At 41.1% G+C, this 20,941-nt stretch overlaps 1 protein-coding gene across 1 annotated transcript in view; it reads right to left on the bottom strand.

Annotated features, from left to right (window-relative positions):
* URB1 (URB1 ribosome biogenesis 1 homolog (S. cerevisiae)) overlaps positions 1-20,941 on the bottom strand; it is a gene marked incomplete at its 5' end in the record, with an annotated part of 56,675 nt that overhangs the window by 12,216 nt on the left and 23,518 nt on the right. Inside the window, 15 exons of the mRNA XM_026077622.1 lie at positions 3,008-3,110; positions 3,648-3,819; positions 6,125-6,188; positions 6,280-6,390; positions 7,783-7,976; positions 8,700-8,758; positions 9,980-10,157; positions 10,369-10,570; positions 12,572-13,427; positions 14,664-14,861; positions 15,404-15,628; positions 16,255-16,451; positions 17,725-17,895; positions 18,978-19,116; positions 19,781-19,897. Coding sequence (XP_025933407.1) covers positions 3,008-3,110; positions 3,648-3,819; positions 6,125-6,188; positions 6,280-6,390; positions 7,783-7,976; positions 8,700-8,758; positions 9,980-10,157; positions 10,369-10,570; positions 12,572-13,427; positions 14,664-14,861; positions 15,404-15,628; positions 16,255-16,451; positions 17,725-17,895; positions 18,978-19,116; positions 19,781-19,897 — 2,986 coding nt within the window. The remainder of the gene's footprint in view (positions 1-3,007; positions 3,111-3,647; positions 3,820-6,124; positions 6,189-6,279; positions 6,391-7,782; positions 7,977-8,699; positions 8,759-9,979; positions 10,158-10,368; positions 10,571-12,571; positions 13,428-14,663; positions 14,862-15,403; positions 15,629-16,254; positions 16,452-17,724; positions 17,896-18,977; positions 19,117-19,780; positions 19,898-20,941) is intronic.

The raw sequence follows: 20,941 nt of genomic DNA, 5'->3' as shown, positions 1-20,941 counted from the left end.
GAAAAGGAACATGTTCTGTTCAAACCCATGTGAATATGCAAAGATGATCTGAAGTTYGTCTGCTTGCAGAGGATTCTCCACCCCTCAAGCACAGCTGGCAGAGAGCCCTGACCTGTACAACAATCCATCTTCAGTACATGACCAAATCTTTACTATATGCCCTTTCAGAGCAAACMACCACACAGCTCTTCTTCAGAATGGAGCTCTTGGGAATGACTACTGTACATCAGTTAGAGAGAAAAAGTGGATAATTTTCTGGGGTGGGATCACATAATGAAATTCTATGTCCTCGCTTCAGCAGTAAAGTTCATGCTGGTCACAGAAAGATTTATTYGGAAAACTTTCTTTCACTGAAAACAAGTAATGGAAATATTTTCCATCCAGCTGACCTTGGAGAATGTGTTCAGCAACTAACATAAAATAACAAGCTATTATTTAAAAAAAAAATGTTAACTTTATGTTTGACGTATGGTTTGTTTAAAGAATCTTGAGAATCATGATGGAAAAGCTTTCCACAAGATGCTTATCAGAGCTAAAGTTAGACAGAACTCGCTATCTGTCCAACACCAGACTTACTTTTTACCCAGGGAGCATGAAGCACTGTGTAATAAGTCTATGTTTATAAATTCATCAGTTATGTAACATCTGTGCACAGGACACTGTACAACCAGTACAAAGAGCAAATAAAGAAAAGAAGAATTGGGAGTTCCAAAAGCAGCTGACATGGTTTAGGAGTACCATGGGATTTGAACTGATAAATCACTTGGGCCCTTTAAAAATGCCCACCTTAGGATACAGACTCTCACTCACTGTGGAACAGTTTAGGGACCTACTTCACCCCTTCCCAGTTTGTGACTTGGCCTGTGCTGGGATAGCCAGCGCCTCCACAGCTCAGCAACAACATAGTGTGCAAGAGCTCCCTCAGCCCTGCCAGCACACAAGCAGCCAGCCCGGCGCAAACCCTTGCTGACCGACTACGCAACTGCCAAAGCTGACCAACAGTCACCTAATCACTATTGCCAGATGAGGCAGTGACCTCCAGATGGTGGGTGATGGCAGGCACATGACAACAGTGCTTTTTCTACTATTAAATCTAGGCTCAAAAGACACTATCTGTCCATGCTCTTCATCAATAACAGTCCCAAAGACCGAGCATAACTGGATCATCTAAGATCAGTCCTACTGCAAGACACCAAACAGTTCCGGTACCTTTCTCAGTAAACTAAAAGTTTATTTTTAAACTGTTATTTTTGTATTATTTAACAGTTCTTTTTCTTGCTGTCAAAATTACACAGAGCAGCTTGCAACTACAGCTAAAAATAGGCTAAGAACACACAAAACAAGTTCTGTACTATAACAGCTTAGGTGAACAAAGAAGGACTGAAAGTGTGATTCCACTGAAAGACAGTTACCAGCCTGCCAATTGCTTGTGATGTTATTATTATGGAAAGCAAAATCCAGCTGTAACAACACAGTGGCTAACTATGATCAACATATGGAGGGAACTGGCTAGAAAATTCCTCATGATACATGTCTCAGTTTGATCTTTAAGTGCTATCTAAAGAGACTGTACATGTGAAATACAGCAGGGATGCACATGTGAAAAAGGGTCATGTCAAACAAGAAAAGGCTGGGCAGGTAGTTTTCAGCACTGTGTAGATCTCATCACTTTCCACTGATTCTGAGCACAGGCATATTCATGACATGACAACCCCAAGCATCTTTGATAGAAAATGAGCTGGCCAATGTTTCCCTTCAAGCAGGTAGGGCCACCACATCCTTAGCAAGTGAGCTGCTGGCAAGCTAGCCTGACTTGCAGAACACATATTCTTAATGATGGCAAGGCTCAGCAGCACAARTGGTGGTGATCGGCTGTTACATGTGCAGGCACACCATTCCTTTGCTTTTTTTTGACCTTATTCACCCAAATTTCTGGGCGTTATCAATCCCTTTGCTCCCTTCTCTCAAGGGAAGTTTACTGATGTGTGTGGCAGAAGCTAACCCACAGCCTAAAACAGGTCAGATGCTCAGTCAGTTCAGTGACAGGGTCCGTCACAGAAACCAACAGCTCTCCAGAAATTTACTCGTCAATAAACCACCTCACCCTTCCCCAGTAATGGTGGCTTCCATTTTATGCCCAGAGACTTCCCTGAACACTGCAGGTCACATTCACCACCCTGCCCTATCTCTGGCCAACTCCCATTGAGAACATGGCAGGAGCTGGTTATTGCTCCCCAAAACTCAGCCACCTGGGCACAAAGCAGCCCCAGACCACAGCAGTCCTATCAACTGCTGGTGCGGTACTGTGTGTACCAGAAGTAGGTACCAACCCTCCAGTGACTGTTTCACTCATCATGTTGATGTGACACCATAGCTGACGCAGGACACAGCTCTCTACACCTTCACCAGAGAAAATATAACCCTCCAGTGGGGAATATTCTCTGCTGATTACTCTTTTGCTATTTTATAATTGTGTTGTGCTGGTTTTTTGCGCTATATAGAATAATATTCAATAGATTGAAGAACATCAATATTTGCCTACTTTCTATCTCTTCCAAGCTGTTTACAGTTCCAGTTTAAGAATCTCTCCTCATCTTAAGCACAGCAGTTCATCTACACAGGGTTAACYCACTACATTTAAAAGAGCTATGTGGGAACACCTAGTCTTCCAGATAAGAGTGGGTTGGTAGCTCTACTGCTCCACCCTCTACTGCTACATTGCTCCCAGTACCAAAGTCTCACTAGAAACATTGCGCTATTTGCAAAAGTGCTTTAAAAAATGACTTTAATGCCAGTTAAGCCTACATATTTTTAAGTCATTCTGAAAACTACAATGCAATGCAGTAGGTGGTTAAAYGAAGTGTGAATTTCTTCTCTCCAAAGCCAGGCTCATTATTTCTTTGTAGTATTAATTCTTAGACTGAGGATAACAGCTACAATCGGAGCCATGCAGCTCCCACAACAGAGTAAAATGACACAAAATGTGAAAGAGGAGCATTYGCTTTACCTGGTCTTGTCAATTCACTGAAGAGCTGCAGTAGAAAACAAGGATCATAGAAGTCATCGAGACTCTTGACACTTTTATCTCTGTACAGTGACTCTTGCTCCTCCTGAAGCCGAATCCAAACAAGGACTTTGTAAGGAACAACAATGATTTCCAGGCTCATTTCAAACTGCCCCAACTACCTCATTCCATTATACAGCAGCTGACATTAAACCTTACAAAATATAACAGAGCAAGGCATGCTTGAGGCTAAATTTGGCTTTTATCATCAGCATTGCGAAACTATTTTCCCTGACCAGCATGAACTGATACAAACACATATTAGCGAACTGCATGAAAGACTAAATTAAAGTGCCCATTGCCAGCCAATCCTTGGACAGTCTAATTTAACAACTGTATAAAAGTCAAATTCTGGTCTCAGTTATACATGTCAATCTTGGTGGTGCTGCACAGTCACATCTGCAGACAAGATGTGGCCTGTATATTGCAACTCATTTGAAAAATAAATAAGTATTTTTTTCATTTCTCTCCCAATGTAAACAAAGTGCAATATATTACACTAATAAAAGAAATAAATGACCAAAGCGAAAGGCAGTTTTTTTACATCAGAAGGAGAATAAATCAACAGTCTGAAACAAAGCACCTCGGATGACAGAAGATGGCGATGCTGAGGGAAAGACAGAATAGTCTTCATCATCTTTTCTCGATCTAGCAGACACAGAATCTCCTCCATGCTTGGCTGCTGCCATAGTGACTTCCCCAGACTCTTGCAAGTCTTGTGATGCTCCACAGCTGCTGGACCCCATAGCAAGATCCTTAAACATTGTTAAAAGGAAAGCCATTAGTCAATAGACTGTTAGCACAGAGCAAAAAGCAATTACAAGGGATATAAATTAGTATTTAAATTTTCTCTTCACTTGTACTTATTATCCTGTGGGAACTTGAAACTAGAACTCGTTTCCCTGGCAACACCTTTCTCATCTATCCAAAAGCTTTTCAAATTCAGTCTGAGGGTGTCTCATTAACTATTTCCAACTTCATTAATCCAAGTCAGAACTTACCTTCTCAGAAGGCGGCCTTTTTATTTAAGCTATAAATGTGGTAAGTATGACAGCAGCTGCATGAAGAGACAGCGATCGAGACTTGAACAAAGATGTCTCAAATGCAACTGATATTTCAAGCCAGCATCAAAATGCTTCAGTAAAACAAAACTCCTCAATCTCCTCCTCTGAGTTACATCTTAAAAAACATTATTTTGCTATTGGGCTTAAAGTGCTATTGATATTGTCATTTACTATGGGGTACTGCCAGCAACATGCCTCACTGTCAGCGAGGCAGCTGGAGGGATGGTGTTAGGCTTCTTGTTACTCAGAACCTGAAGGCTCAGAACCTGAACACAGGTTGGTTCTGCTAGCCTGCACACACAGTCCGTTTCCTGAATGTGCTCTACATTCACTCAAATTGAACTCCAGTGCTGGGATCAAGTCTAGCTAAGTGTCCAGCTACCAATTCACTTCAGTCTACAGTATGAAATTGTTTCTCTTTTAAAAAGGCTAGAAGGGTTTTGGGCCCTAGTTACATCTGAAGCCAGTCTCTCCTCACATAATTCACTAGCATTTGCAAACACTTTCAGTGAAGATTCATGCAGGATGCAGCTAGCACCAGAGTCATTGCTTCTGAAAGCCACTTTGACTCCTTGATAACAAGGATCYTCACTTACTGTTCCCTACCACAGACTGCAAGGATTACCTATATTCTCAGACAAAGCCATTAGAGAAAAACAGATTCTTAATCTAGAGTCCAGCCCTGCTCCAACTGCCTGAGCCAGTACTCTTGCACTTCTATTAATATTTATGCCCATACTTCAAAAACAGAAAAATAGATTTGAGCAAGGCAGAGCAAAACCATCAGTCTCTTAAGAACTAATTGTTCACAACAGATTTCCCTGTGAACTGCTTGGGCGCAGGGCCTGAAAAGCACCTGATCTTCTTATCCAAGACTTGGGCCTTTTTTGTGAAGTGTTGGGGCCCTTGCGGTGCTTCAGAACAATAATCTATATGAGATATAGAGTATGGAACTAACACTGTTTAGGATTAATTGCTTAGCACAACTTGCTTAGCATTAGTAGCTAAATTTGCTGAAGCCTTAGGCCTCAGGCTATAGCCACTGCTACGTGCTTTGAAGTAGTCCACCAAGGACACTGGTGCAGCTGGAAATGATACATCCTGAGAAAGTACAGATAAACTAGCAGAAGCCAGTGGGAACCAAGGTTTAGGGCTAGACAGTTTTGCTAAATAAGTAGCAAGGTACAAGGCATGACCGCTGCGTGTGTGATCGGTGCAATGATTGGCTACCTGTGACATAATCTGTATGAACCACCATCAAGGGTCAAGGCGCCGCATGCCTGCACCTATAAGGTGGGCAAATTGCTGAATAAAGTTGGAATTGAATCTGCATTCTGTGAGTGCGTATGATTCTTTCCCGTCACTCCCGCGGACCGCGACAGTGAAGCATGTAGGTATGTGGGAAGGCAGTCCAGTAAGGAGAGCTGCGGTCTGGCCTAGTGAGAGATGAGGTGCTGGTACCACATTAGTTCCCCAAATCTAACTGTACACATGTTGATGCAAGAGGTTATATTTCCCTCAACTACTGGTGTGTTTTTCTTCTCTCCAGCAAAGCACCAGAGCAGAACATAATGTGTACAGGGCAAGAGCACTGAAGAGGGCAAGGACTGTACTGCGTAGGGAATCCTGTATCCCAAGGGAATGGAGAAGGGGAAGGAGTCCTACAGCTAACCTGTGCTTTGGCCTTTACCCGTGATTAAAATGCCAGAGAGGGTTTTTACTGCCGACTATGGAGAGCAGGTGACTCCTGAAATGAGAAGGTCCCTCACTCAACCCACAGCTACCCTCAACATTGACCCCTTTGTCAAAAAGTTCGAGCAATACATTAAGTATCATGTTTTATCTGCCCACAGGACAAAAAAAAAGAAACATCCATCTCTGGGCTTGACCATGCTCAGTGTTTATCTCAGTTAAAAATAAGACCCTGAGAAAATGTAAATTGTGAGACTGCTTTTTTGCATATAAGAGGTCAAACACAGGAAGGTGATCAGTTTACCTGGAATTTATAAGACTTTGATTATTCTTCTCATATAACTGAAGCAGCAGTAATATCTTCTGATCTAAAAAACAAAATGAAACCCAAAAGTCAGTCACCTGTGAAGCTGAAAAACAGATCTGGTAGGAATACCCTTCCCAGGTTGACACACTTACCTACAACACTCAGCGTAGCCCCATAGGCCCCCAGCAACACAGCAAGGTGATTGCTCTCACAAACAGAGGGATTGAGTTTCACAATTGTCAGCAGTATATCCACCAAGGTTTCTGAAATAAAAAAAACGTAGGTTTTGCTTTGTTGCTCTCTCAGTTAGATAGTATGTGTAAACATACACAGGCACACATACTCTCTCCCTCCCTCTCCCTATATATATATACACACAGAAACACATATATATTCACTATATACACTACTGAATACAGYACATAACATTTTAGATCAAGATCTACTTTTATAAGATAAATACCACAAAACATTTCCCTGACGATAYTAAAGGATCAATATGATGCAGTTAATTCAACTGGAACAACTTTTCTGAAGAAGTTAAAGCCTTTATTTTATAACTAACTGAGAAAGAAAATCAAGTGACCGGGTTGCTCAAGGACAAACAGGATGTTTGTGGAAGACTCAAGAACTGAATCCAGATCTCTTTACTCCCAGTACCTAAAAAGGCAAGTTTTTTCCCTCCTCCATTCTTTACCGCAATATATCACATGTCAAAACAAAACAGATCAAAAAGACAACAGCCTGAATGAATGTACTATTGATACCAAGTTTCTGAATTACAGAACTCAGCCCCAAAGAATCCATCTTCTTGCTCGATAGAAACGCAWTCAAATGGCAGTACACAGCAAAATCTATTACTTATTTTTAATTTCTGTAAATTTTCTCACAAGAGATTTTTGCTCTTTTCAGGTGATTCAAAACCTTAAAGATTGTTTACATGTTGCGCACTGATATACTCAAAATTTGTTATCAACATGCTGCACTGACAATCTCCTCTCATTTTCTTATACAGCTTCTTCAAATACAGAATCTCAAAGCACTTTACAGAGAGAAAAACTGAGGTGTACAATAGGTTAAATGACTGGTCCAAGGTCAGATTGTATTTAAGTTGGCATAGACAAAGAAACAAAACTTATCTTACAATAGACTAAGGCTCGTTTATATTACTCATGGAAGGATATTTCTCATGAAGGGTTACACTATCAAATACACATGGTTTAAAATAACATTTTAGATAGAGCTTGCAAAAATCAATTCAAAATCTTCTATGTCAACCTATTTTAAAATCAGTTTTAAAACTTTGTCATGAGAGTTCCAGTAGAAGCTGTATGCACTTCAGTGATCTTACACTACTGGCCTTACTGAAACCAAAAGAATTAAGATTTCAGTAGGGTTTTTTTTTTTTAAAAAAAAAAAAAAAAGCTTATTAGTATTTTTAGAAGACCTAAGTGTCAAAACAGGCAGCCAAAAATGAATGCAATATTTGAATTCAAGTAGAGGCACAATCTGAAACTAAATGATAATATTCTGGAATTAATAGCTCTGCAAATATAGGTAGGTGGATAGGTTACTGGATGGATAGAATATAATACTGAGAAGGACAAGATTACTATATAGTTAAGGAGAAGAAAAAAGAAAAAAAAAAAAGATACCTCTTGTCCGGATGTTTGTGTCGTCTTCTTCTCTTGACCTCAGCATAGTTGACAAAAATAGAGAGTGCTGCGTGACCATCATGTGAAGTTTGGAGAGCTTGACTAATCTCTGACTAAGCAAGGATTTTTTCTTGTACAATAACTGAATAGCAATATACAGGGCTTTCAAAAATGCTTCATCTCTGTAACGGTACCTTTAGAAGCAAGGATGACAGAAAAGTCAGACCCCAACCAAAAAGAAAGCTGCTTAAAAAATTGTTTAAGAAATTAGAACTTTACAAGGAAAGTAAACTTAGCAAAACCAAACCAATAACAATAAAAAAAAGAACACACACGCACCTCCTCCTCTTAGTCTTTTTGATTTAGTTCTTTTTATGCAATACTGATATCTTAATTATCAAAACAAACAAGAAACAACACACAGTCACACTTGTAGCTGCACCGAGCTTAATAAAGGGTTAGAATTTTGCCTCCAGATTAACACATTTACTTCCACAGAAGCTAAGATTTATCCTGAACTACCACTTCATTTGATTCACCTTGTTTAAATGATTCAGATTTAAAGGTCAAAGATCTGACTCTGATTTCACATGAACTGTATTTAAGAAGTACCTTAAATAAAAAGTAAAGAGTTACATGAGCATAAAGCCTCTCTATAGCAGTCAAGTAGCAGCTGGTCCAGCCATCCAGTATGCTAGCTATGCTAACTGGAACACAAAATTGAAATCTGCCTGCAGCTGTACAGATGCAGGCTCCAGTGAAGCCAGTGGATGTCATCCTGAGAAGCAAGGAGCATTCTCAAATCTGAGTAAATTCAAGGGAGACAGAGTGTTTCCAGTCCCTCTACCATGGGACCAGGCCAAGCGTACAGAACTGTACCTCCCACAGCACCTTTGGTGCATCTCAAAATTACTTACTTGAGTCCTGTCTTCACAAGGCTGTACCAGTCATCTGGGTCCACTTCTTCAACAAARTGCTGTGCATGGAGTGAATAAAAACAAATGTTTACATGTAGTGCACAAAGCTTCCACAGATCATCAAGACCAGCACTTTCTGTTCAACACACACATGCCTATAACATGCAAGCCAAGCACTCAGGTGGGAGGATTAAAGGATAACAGGAAAAAAGCTACAACAGTCCTGCATCCTGATGCAGATGCAGTCGCAAGTCTTGTTTTGTCAGTCCCAGGAACGAGGGAGCAAATAGGCTCTATGCAATTAAAAAGCAAGTTGGTCTCTAGGAACCAAAAAAACTCCAGAATTTTGAAACTTTTCATACTCCCAGACTGTGAAAGGAATGAACTGTTTGTAAGTCAAAGCAAAAGACTGCTACTCAGATACTAGAYGGTTTTCCATTTACCTATAGTGTGCTTCAGCTAAACGACATCTGCATGTGGAAAACACATGGTACCAGGCAAGCTGGATGTACATGTTCTTTACTAAAACTGCTCTTCCTTGGAATGCTTTAGATCACAGTAAACATGTAGCTTTAAGAAGGATGACAGCTGCACATGCCAGMACTCCCAATAACAGCAGGTGCTAACCCAGTCAGGCCTGCAGATGCGATCAGGATTAACACTAGCAGACAGCCCCTCGGCTCTCGCAAGACTCTACTCCTGCGCAATCAGTCAGGTCCTTTGAGGGAGTGTCAGCAGAAGCCAGCAAGAGGTCAAAGGTGTTCACTGCCTGCAGAGTCTTTCATTTCAGGTCTTATGACAGAGATCTATCTACCCTAACCAACTTACAATACCCCTGCCCCAAAAAACAAACAAACAAACAAACAAAAACAGTGGTACAAAGGGAACAATCAGGTGTGTGTTCTTTATGATCAAAGTCAACTGGATTTCTGCCACTGACTTCACAGGGCATGGTAGGTGGGCCTTGTCAGAAGTCTACCTTTTTTTTTTCCCAAATCCATCAGCAAGCTCTGATTTTTAACTTCTGAACACCTCAAACTCTGATTTTCAAAGGCAATTGCTAGCCTAAAGCCAGTCTCAAAAACAGCTCAAAACTGCTTCTTATAAAGGACCTCCAAGGTTAAGTTAATTCTGTAAAAGTGATTAAAAGCCACAGAAGCCATTATCCGTAAAATAAAAAATAAACTCCAAACTGTATTTACACAGGATAGAAATACAAGAATACAATAGCAAACATTCGAACAGTCACAGCTCTGAATGCTGGCAACAAAAAGTCTCACCAACAATTCTTCTAGCTTCAACAGCATGGATCTCTCTGCATCTTGCTTGCTCTCATCTTTACTGCTGCTGTACATGACAATTAATCCCTTCATGCAGGCTGACAACAGGCATTTCCTCCAAGAATGTAGCTCTTCAGAGTTTTCAAGCACTCTAGATATGGCATCTGCCACAGTCCAACTGCAGAAAGTTTTTGTTGATGTTAAAACATGCTTTTTGTATCCTAAAGCTGTTCTGCTGCCAAGCTTAAAGTGACAGAACCTCAAAAGAAGGTATTACCATTTCAAGGTATTTGTATGTATGCATACCTATCTCAATGCTTTATGGGACAGACTGTTTTTTCTATTTATGACAAATTCTGATGCAGAACATGGCAACTGGATTTGCCTACCTCTCAGGATTTTCTGCTTTCTCAAGAGCAGCAGGAAGCTGGTCAATAAGGTTTCGCAGCCATTTGCTTTCTGGAGATGGCAATAACTTTGAAAGAACTTGCAACTTCACTGTGATCTCATGTGATGCTTCTGTGGCTAGAGCTATGCTGGAAAGCTCTTTCCACAGAGCTTTTCTCAAGACAGGTATAACACCTGAGACAACTGTTAGGAGAGAGCAGGGGGCATAGGTTTCACCATCAACTGTTAAGCAAAACACATATAATTACAAAAATCTTCTCATCAAACCCCAGATTACTTAGGTTCTAGGAAATTATATAGAATAGTTGCTAATTTGCTACACAGAAAAGCACACTGTATTGCTATGTAACACCAGTAGAAAGCATTTAGCATTTACACTAGACACCAGTTTGCCACACAGTTGAAATGATTAGACATGGACAAACAATGCAGACCTTCGAAAGAGGGACAGCTTCCTGATAAGAAGCCCTGCCCTTGCATATCAGGAAGGATGAAATCCTTACCAGTGCTCTAACCCTGGACTCAGAGGAAATTCTCTCACAACAGACAACTAAGAGGTACCTGACAAATCAAGTCAGTTAGCAAAAAGCTAGCAGTTTAATCTTCTAGTGTTCAAGCTTGAAACCACTGGTGTGAATTAGGTGCTGGAGGAAAGGTTAGTTCCCTACCCATCCTCCCCTTTCTGGTGTCCTGATGAGATCTCTTCACTACTTGGATTCCCCCCAGATAGAGCTCACTTCCCCACCAGGAGCTACAGTGCACCTGTTACTGTTGCTATTCATATTTCTATGCAAGAAGAGAAACGAAAGCAAAGTGATTCTGTTCAGCTGAATCCTAGCTCATAGTTTGGTTGGCAGAAAATTTAACACCCTTGTCAATTTAAAGCCGCTGTTGGTTTGGAGAGTTTTGGACTATATGCTGGCTTAGGAAGGCATTACTGCAGCAAGTTATATTTGGAGATTTATTTTAGAAGAAAGTTTTGGACTCTTACACTTGTAAGAGTTAAGGACGGCAGTCTGCAAAACCAGATGGCTATGGCATTCCACTCACCACAAAGTATTCTATGTATGCCCGAGAAATAAAGTTTCTACCTCCTATACTAAATTGAATAGATAAGTATGAGGACAGATTTTTAGATGTGCTAAGTATTAAATAAGGGCTTAAAAAAAAAAAAGAGAGAGAGAGAACTGGGCAACAGCAACCAGTAGGGCACTTCACTTCAGTCAAACAGCCAAACTTCATTGCAATCTTRTAACTTTTATGCTGCAGAGATACTTAAAAAATAGTCATTAGAAGTCAGCCAACTCTTATCAGATCTACTTATTGCACAGAGGGATCCAGGATTTTAAGGCCAGAAGAGCTTAAATGGAGAATTTGGCCTGACCTCTGACAACAGAAATAGCATTTCACACTCTGGCTCATTTCTCACTCAATGACTGGGTGAGGGGGAAGCAGGCATAAGCTGATCATAGAACCACATTAAAAAGTAACAATTAAAAAAATTGGTAAGAGGGTCCAGGAGACTAACAATTTTTTCTGGCTTGACTGTGGTCCACTGGTTCAGAAAGCTGCTAATCAAGAGCATAAGGCTGTAGGTCATGTTATGGTAGTAGTAATATCTTAAATGGTACTTCTAAAGTCTAGCAGAAAATGCTTGTTTTCAAATTGTTTACTATTGGTATTTACATGAGAAGTAGAAATATATACATATTYGTAACAGCAGCAGACAGCACCGTGCAGAATAATCAGTTCATATTTACGATTCATTTCACTAACATTCCAACAGATTTAAAAAACTGTTTAACGCCTTCCAGTTTCTCCTCCTTGACTCACATGGGCACACAACAGATTTTTAGGCAACAGAATTACACGTGTCTTGTGATTTTAAGAAGTAGAGAAATCCAGTACTTGTATAAAATAGAAAAAAATTATGATTACAGAGTATTGTGTCTAGCATCATAGGTTTACAAAACATTTGCGCATCTAAAACATCATATGACCTCAAATCTATTAGTATCTCTTAAGATTTAGCCTAGTGACGAATTGAAGATATTAGGCCAGTAACATTCCCTGACATACTTTGCTAGGTAAGTCATTTTATCTGAAGCACAGTAGCAAAAATACCTCTTAAAAAGTCCCTCTAAATAATATTTAATCATGAATATGGATCAGTTGCGGCTTTACCTGCGGAAGGCCGGGTGAAATCATACTGCTCTCTGTATTGCAAATATACATTCACGAGTGGAAGAAAGCTCTCCATGTTTTTCCTGAGGTACTTTTCAGTGGCACAGCTTAGACACCACAGCTCAAACTGTAGCAGGTGAGTCCTACAGTGTTTTATCAGCATGGCCACAATGGCAAGGGAGGTTTCTGACCCCTGGGTAAGGCAGTGAATGTGCACCTCTACATCGACTGCATGCGTGAATACTGGCTCTCTTTGGAGAGCCTCAAGAAAGACTTTCTCCAAATCTTTGCTGGCTGATGCTGACATCAATATTCCCAAAGCTTTAATATGCTCTGTGGATAGCAGTAGTTCTCCTCTTCGAGGCTGCCTTTGGTAGCTCTCTCTGAGGAGCTGTACCAAAATCTGTGCATAGAAGCTCAACTGTTTCCCTTTTTTAGCAGATTTTTCAGATTTCTGAGTAGTCAAGCTTGTCTCTGGAAGTCGCAGCATAGTTAAAGTGATCTCTTTTAGCTGAGCTGCAGCCATGTACACATGCAACTCCTGCAGAGCCTCCAGTTGGTGAGACTTCTTGGGAGAGACCTGATTTCCTTCCTTCCCCACAGTCTGTAGCTCTTGCAAGATACTTCTCATGATAGCTTCAAAATATTTTGATAATACATGCATGCGACCCATGCTCTGCAACATTGGGGCACCCGTTTTCAGCAGCTGGAGCACCCCAGAATTGAGGTGAGATGAGAGGAGCTTCACAGTCACAGGGTTTAAACTGTGCTGAGGAAGAGAACGTTGTTCTAAAGCCAAGAACCAGCTCTCCAAAGTAGGATGTTTGAAAATCAACATGAGCGCATCTTCTAGCGTCTGTAACAAACGGTTGTAACAATATCACTGAACGGGTAATTTTAGTTTGGAAGAAATCATTCATTTACCCATATTCCACAACATGTTTATTACAATTCATGGACATGAAATTGTCTATTAACTGGTCAGAGGATAAAGTTATTAATAAATTACAAGCACATAATTGCAGTTATTCCAACATTTATGATGTGAGAGGCATGCCTTCATTCTGTTACAGAAAATAATTCACACTTCTACCAACATTAAGCAACATCTCATAATTATTCCTTGAAATGTAAGTCACACTGATAGATTTCTGGAATAACGCAAACCATTTTCTCCTTTTGTTCATTCATAGGAACACAAACCAAATAGCAAAATGACTGAGGCACAGTTTTGCTGCGATGCCAGCTCCAAGTTACATTTCCTCACAACACTGCTGTATGCATTGCAGTCATATGACAGGACTTTAAGCATTTACCACATGTCTAAGCCCATTTCCAGGGGAAAACTGTATGTTCTGAGATTCATCAATACAGTTCCATTTTAATCTTCACAACCCCACAAAACAGATGAAAAAGGGTAAAGATCCACTCCTCCAAGTGCATAATTTGGATAACCAGGCTTTTTACAGGGTTTGGGAAACAGAGTTTTTTCTCCAAAAGTGAATGACCTCTGGCGTGGCTTGTCTTGACTATATTACAGCTCAGGGATGAGACTGTGCATGCTGCAGCTTGGTCACACCTCCATGGAGTAGTTTCATAACTGCTGGACCACATGCTCAGAATTCATGGGTCATCCTCTCCCAGAGAGCATCTCTCTGCATAAATCTGTTTCCATTCAATAGACCTCTGTGAAATATACAGTGTATATCCCTTCACCTCCCCAGCCCTTCTGACACCTTGGCAAAACCTGTAGCAATGCTTCTACAAAGCAGTAAAATCCTATTCAAGCCCCTTCACAGTAAGCACATGACAAATGCACTGCAATCCTAACTGAAATCCCTGAAATTCTCTGCTAGTTCCTTTGCTTTCTGTCACACTCTATTGTGTTTCAGTGAGAACAATAAGCCAGCTTCATGCCTTAGTGATCAGTGAAAATAAAACATCAACATAATTTGTGCTCAGAAATCATTCATCTCTAAAACTGTTTGCTTTAGTAAATGCTTCAGCAAAACTCATAGATATTTTCCCCAGAGAATAAACCAAAGTTTACTAACACATGAGATTCTCATCTGTATATTAAGGGATTTTGTACCTTGTCATTTGCAGACTCCACTGTAATCAGAGCTTCCACRTCCATAAAGAGATCTGATTCAGTCTGAACCTCTTCTTGTTTCAGCCGATTATCCAACTCCATCTGATTACCCTGGCACAACAAGCTGCTCAGCAGGTCCATATAGAGATGGAGAAGGCGAGGACCACAAGTTTTACTAAGCTGTGAAAATACAGACACCTTGGAAGTTGAGAAAAGAAGAGGAGAGGGATAGAAAGATAATCATGCMACAGTTACAAGAACTAATTAAGAGCTTCCTAGAATATAACCTTTCTTGGAGAAGGAACCCATCTTCACAGTAGAAACCTGATTTTAAGAAAAGTCTCAAGATGTMAAGCAAACATTTACAGATTTTTATGCATGTTCATCTATAGCGTGACTTCTTGTATAACACAGACYGACAAATATCACTCTCCAGAAAGGCTTCTTATGGAGACTGGAGAGCTGGATTAATATCTGGAGTTTATTTGCACTACACATCACGTAYAAATCAGTAAAGGCAATCCACAGAAAGTAAATCAAAGACTCTTCAGCAGTCAGAAGGACAGATATCTGTTTAYAAATTAGGTGGAGTTTTGCAGGTGCTCTATAGCCTCAGTGAAAGCTGAGCATGTGAAAAAGCTGCAGAACAGGATCCCTAAGTTTTAATAGCCAAGTCACTTGTACTTGCTGCATAAAAATAAAACAAAAAGCCCACAAAATCATCAAAACATCACTCTTACACTGCCAAAGTTCTCCACTGTGGATTTCAGGTACAGCAACACATGCTTTACTCCTAGCAAAAACTGTTCAGGTGGGAGCTGGGAAGCCAAGTCTCTCAATTTTGCCTGGATGTCATCTTCCAGTAAGGTATTGCTTCCTCTCTCATAGGCTTTCTTCAGCAAAGTGGTAAATACAGAATCCAGGGCCACAGCAGGTTCTTCGCATAACTCTTTGCATCGTTTAAACTGTTTAAAATTGAAAGAACACAGGAGAAAATAAGTTTAAGAGTATTTAAGAGTATTATTCAAAAGCTTTTGCAGCCACCCATGTTATGAAGTGAGTTCTGTCCTGTATACACATGCAAAATCCTGGACTGATGCTCATTTCTACTCCAGGAGCACATGCGTGCAAGCCCATAATCACAGAGCTAGTCAAAGGCGCCCCGTGGGGAATCTGCACATGGTCACTGCCTGGTTAACACCAAAGCACAGCAAGCCCAGCACAAATTGTCCTGGCATTTCCAACCCATGCCTAGGAGAACTCCAACCAGCATAAACTAGGCTCCTCTGGCTAGAGGAAAGGGGCAGCACTCCTACATCATGCCCCACTGTGCCTAACAGGGAACAACAAGGGTGCTGTTTTTGGGGTGATGGCCTAGGATCCTTGAGTCCTGACTTCACTTCCCAACCACAGATATTTCTCATGTCGTTAAAGAAAAGGCCTTCAGCAAATTCATGTCCCCTACTGTGATCACAAAGCAACAAAGATTTAGCCTAATCTAAATGTACTTCCTGACAGAAATGCAACCTTCATACACTGTGTTTTTAATAGTTCCAACTCAAGCATTCAAGTGACTTCAAGCATTCCTTACCACAGGTTCCTGAGTTTGCTGGGGTATCCAGAGATTATAGTATCGGTTAAACTGGTAGAGCTGAGGATACTTAGAAACTTTCAGGGACTGCAGATCTTTATCATAGAGCTGGAACATCAAGCAGAGAGAGAGGGGATCTCTCTGAGAGTGTAGGAGGTCAGTGAAAACAGCAACAAGATATTCTACGATGTGCGCTCCTAGAAAAGCAAAACCAAAAATGAGTCCTCTGTTGGTAGAAGCAATCTGCATAAGCACACACACTAAGACCACCCTCTCTCCTAAGGCCTGGGCAACAGTGTTTAAATATCACTAACTTTAAAACTATTGAAATGAATTAAAAAGTGTGCAACAAGCTAGACAAATGCTCCTAAGTCACTGAAATGCCTGAAAAAAAACCTCCATACAGTAGTCCTTGGTGAAGTACATAATCATCTCACTGTAGTATACATGCTTAGGTTGGCCTCTTCCTTCAAAACAGGCTTAAAACAAACTCTGCCTTAACTGTGTTATGCTATACTCATCTGTATTTTGACCAGAGACCCTAGCCCAGCAGCATAAAAGAGCTAGTCTGATCTGATCCATACTGAGGAGAACATACCGAAGTTAACACACACTGGTTAAATATGGAGGATTTGCCTTTCAAAACTGTGAAAGGCCTGCCCCAGGAGCTACTCAACAGCCAAATATACACAGGACTTGGAGAGGAGCTCCAGGGTCGGCAAAACAGAGAGAATCCTGCTCTGAGGCCAACAGCTGCCCCCATGACTCTTCACTCCACTAGATCCTTTTCTCAAGCAGATGGCCAGAGCCTGGCAACATTTATCCCTGAAGTTCATCTCTGAAGTGGAAATTTTCTTTGGAAAACTCATCTGTTTCCTACATATTCAGCAGTCCAATCCTCTCTCCCTACTAACTGATCTCAACAGGAGAGCTGCCTATTGTTTACTAAGCACAGCTGTTGAAAACTCCTCATGATCTGCATATTCTGTGCTTAAACACTTTTATTGAAGCGCAACTGCCACCAGGCTGGGGCTGTCCATACAAGGTCACTGTCTCTGCACTGGTCCTCAGCCCCTCTGTGCTGTGCTCAGAGTGGTTCCTTGCCTCATCTGGGGTCATTTTCCTCCTCCATTTCCCTGCATCTTGATGGAGAAATGTGTGCTCTCTTGTTCTGACCTGGGCAAATTTGCTTTCCCACCAAGTTCCCCAGAGTCAAGTGGCAGTTACAGAGAGCCCTCATTTCCATCTCTCTTCCTACTTCAGAAACCACAAGAGAGCTTCTCTAGGGTCACAAGAAAAGGACAGAGGCACCTCATAAACTTTAATGATTCTCTTTGGCAGGGAACACTCTGAATCCATGCCTCCTTCTGTTTGAATGGGAGAGAATAAAATGTCCTGAAGAGCTCCCTAGGTAAGAATGATCCAACTTCCACCCTCAAGGATGATATATAGAAACACAAATATCTGTACCTGTTTCATTTTCAGTCTGAAGCAACAATTTATTCCTGGCTTCTAATGCAGCAGGGACAACAGCACTAAATGGAAATGTTTGGATAACAGTGTCTTCATTTAAAGTGAACCCAATTTCCTCATCTAAGCCATCGCTGCCCTCAACTAGGACATCCACCATATCCAGGACATCTATTAAGTGAAAAAAAAATGTAAGTAGAGGATTCAGACAAACTAAAAACCCAAGGAGGGCAGAGTGTAACATTCAAGGAATATGAAGCAGCTTCTGAATCTCCGAAGCAGAAACAGGACGAAAGACATGTTTGCCTAGCTCCTAAATGCAACTGTAAAATCAACTGCTCTTACAGTGTGCTTAACTTTAAGGTCTGGCTTTCAAAACTGCTGTCCAACTGACAAAAGTGAGGGAAAAGGTGTATCACCTACTGCTATCATGATGGCATCAGGTAAGGGCCATAAGAGCATAATGGTGACAGGAAATATGTATGGGGAAGTAGGAATGAAGCAGCTACTTCTCCATAAAGAGAATTGCCTGAGCAATCCTTGAAGAACTTCCCAGCTCTGTATGGCCAGAGAACCAAATTTTGGTCCTGAAGAAGTCAAAGATAGCTTTAACATATGAAAAAGTTACCACGTATTTCATGGCTGGCATTAAGTCACTGTAATACAGTCAATCCAAGGCCACTTATCCATCTGGTACTGAGTGGTAAGCTACCTCGCTTATCTTACATTTATGTAATTCAAAATCCTATGCATGCACTGTTATAGCAAAACAGCTAGTACATGGTAAGTTGTCCAAGTGTCCACATCTGCAATATTTTGACTTTGCCTTCAGTAGAGCTGGGACTGGTCCCTGAAAACAGGAGGAGCAAAATTCCAGCTGCCTGCTTGGGAGTAAAGGGTTCCCCGGGCACTCCAGCCCTTTGCTCATAGATACAAGGGGATGAGCAGCTCCAGGGAGAGGAAATGCAACAGATTTCACTTTAGTTAGAAACTGATGATGCAGGATCCTGAAGAGAGATCTAAAACACTGCTAAAACAGCACAACTGCATCAGAAATTACTTTCTGGGGCAACAAGATAACTTTGCAATTCAGACTTTGGTTTCAATACCAAACATGCAGTTAGAAGGCTGAATCCTACAGTCCTTATATAAGAAGGATTTCTATGGTTACAGTTGGCAGTTTGCCCAATTAGGGCGAGAAGATTTAGCAYGAAGCCTTGAAATTCTCTGTTTCTGTGGGAATCACCACATACCATCAATGTGAGAGATGGGGATGCTGACATTATCAGAGACTTGTTTAAACATATTAACTTGGAGCATACTGGCCTCCTGAACAAGGTCTGCTGCTTTATCCGTATATGGATAGGGATTCGTCACCAGTTTCAGCAGAATCTGTTAACAAAGTTTGAGAGATAAACATAAGTGCCCAGCTTATGAGGTACACAGAAACCACATCTGGTTAAGAAAGACTCTGGGCTGAAAGTAGTTGAAGTCTGGGAAAATTTTAAGAGGACAAATCATATATGCTTCTCTAGGAATGTGTCTATGGTTACTGCTATAGATGAGATACTGGACCTGATCAAGAAAGAAATGCCCATTGCAATTTCACACCTAAAGTGCTACCACAGACAGAGTCCCTGGGAAATCACAACCAAAGGGAAGCATTGGGCTTTTAACATTCTGAAAAGTAAACAGGACATGTCAACTTTTCTTTAAAAGATTGCAATTTACTTAAGTCTGATAATTTTGTCTGATATTATCACATAAAGAAAAGCAGAGATAAGTAAGAGCTATCYCCCCATCACTTTGCCCTAATGTCAACAGTGCTGTAATAACAATTTATCTTTCTGGATTTAATTTTCCCCCAAATCATTTCACCCTCCTCTCACCCAGGAAAAAAGAGATGTCAACTCTGTACAAAGAATAACAATCACTGCCTTTCTCAGGATTCATGCACAGCTCTTTGAAAGGTTTCTCAACAATAGCAACAAAGTAATTAGTTTCCATTAATGCTATTCTTGGCATTGTTTATCCAGCTAATTTGAACAGTTGTTACCCTTTCCAAAAATTGAATCACTGCTTCCTTTTTGTCTTCTTTTGTATTATCCAAGTGTTCCAACCAAATTGAAAGTTCCTTCCATGTATACTCAAACACTCCGCTGTCGTGTAAAACCTGTCCAGAAAAGCAAAGGGAGGGGGGAGGGGGAGAACACATCCTTTTGTATAGCAACTTTAATGTTTTATTCTTCTTAGAAAGAAAAAAGGAATAGATTAATGAAAAGAAATATCTGCCATTTGCACCCCTGCTCAGTTCAAAAGGCCTTGTTCCCACTCACCAGAGCCACTCTAAACACACAACAGAGTCTCAAGCTGAACACAAGTCTTTAAAACCACTGTAAGGCACTTTTAAAAACAAAAAACAGCCTCCCAAGCCTACACCAATTGGCTCCAGCATAACTAGGATCAAGGCCTTGCATTTGCATCGTGGCCCTTTTACTTACTACTCTCTCAGAAAGAGCTGAGGGGTGAGGTATAAGCATGTTACAGGTGATGAATGAATCTTGCTGAGCTCTGCCAGCCACGCGCTGGCTTTGCAGGAAAAGGGCAAAAAGCAGTGCTAGCAGGCTTGGGGCAAAGAAGGGCAGGGGTTTAAGAATGACACAAGTAAGAGGCAAAACACAGCTTACTTTCTCACAACGGGGAGCAACTTTTTTCTGCTCCTGTCTTCTCAGAGCCTACCCTCCTCTCACCTGATATCTGCAGCACCAACCAAATACAGCTCCAGTTGGTTCCCATCCTCACACCGATGGCAGGGATGGGACGGATCCAGTATGCAGCCTTTCAAGTACACTGCCAACAGCTATTCACCTGAATGGATACTAAGCACTTTAATGATCTCCCTGTGAACTTTTATTCACATGCATTTGGAATATGGGACTTTTACAAGCACCCAGGATGCAGGTACTGGGCCTAAACACGTGCCAGGGTCAGTATGTATTGGATCTGGAGGTTGCTGTGCTCTCTGCCACTTCATTGCTCAGAGCCTACTGTGCAGGGGTGCAGAGGAAGAGAACTGGCTGCAGGACAGTGCCACAGCCAGGGGCTAATCTATCTTGCTGATCACAGACTGCAATAAGCCCTACTTTGTACAGCTATACTGGAATTAGGGTCCCTCCCCACCCTGTTGGCATGTGGCCTGACACACCAGATATGCTTC

The sequence above is a fragment of the Apteryx rowi genome, unplaced genomic scaffold (assembly GCF_003343035.1).
Source record: "Apteryx rowi isolate R43461 unplaced genomic scaffold, aptRow1 scaffold_46, whole genome shotgun sequence".
NCBI lineage: Eukaryota > Metazoa > Chordata > Aves > Apterygiformes > Apterygidae > Apteryx > Apteryx rowi.
This window is presented reverse-complemented; position numbering and strand designations above follow the sequence as displayed.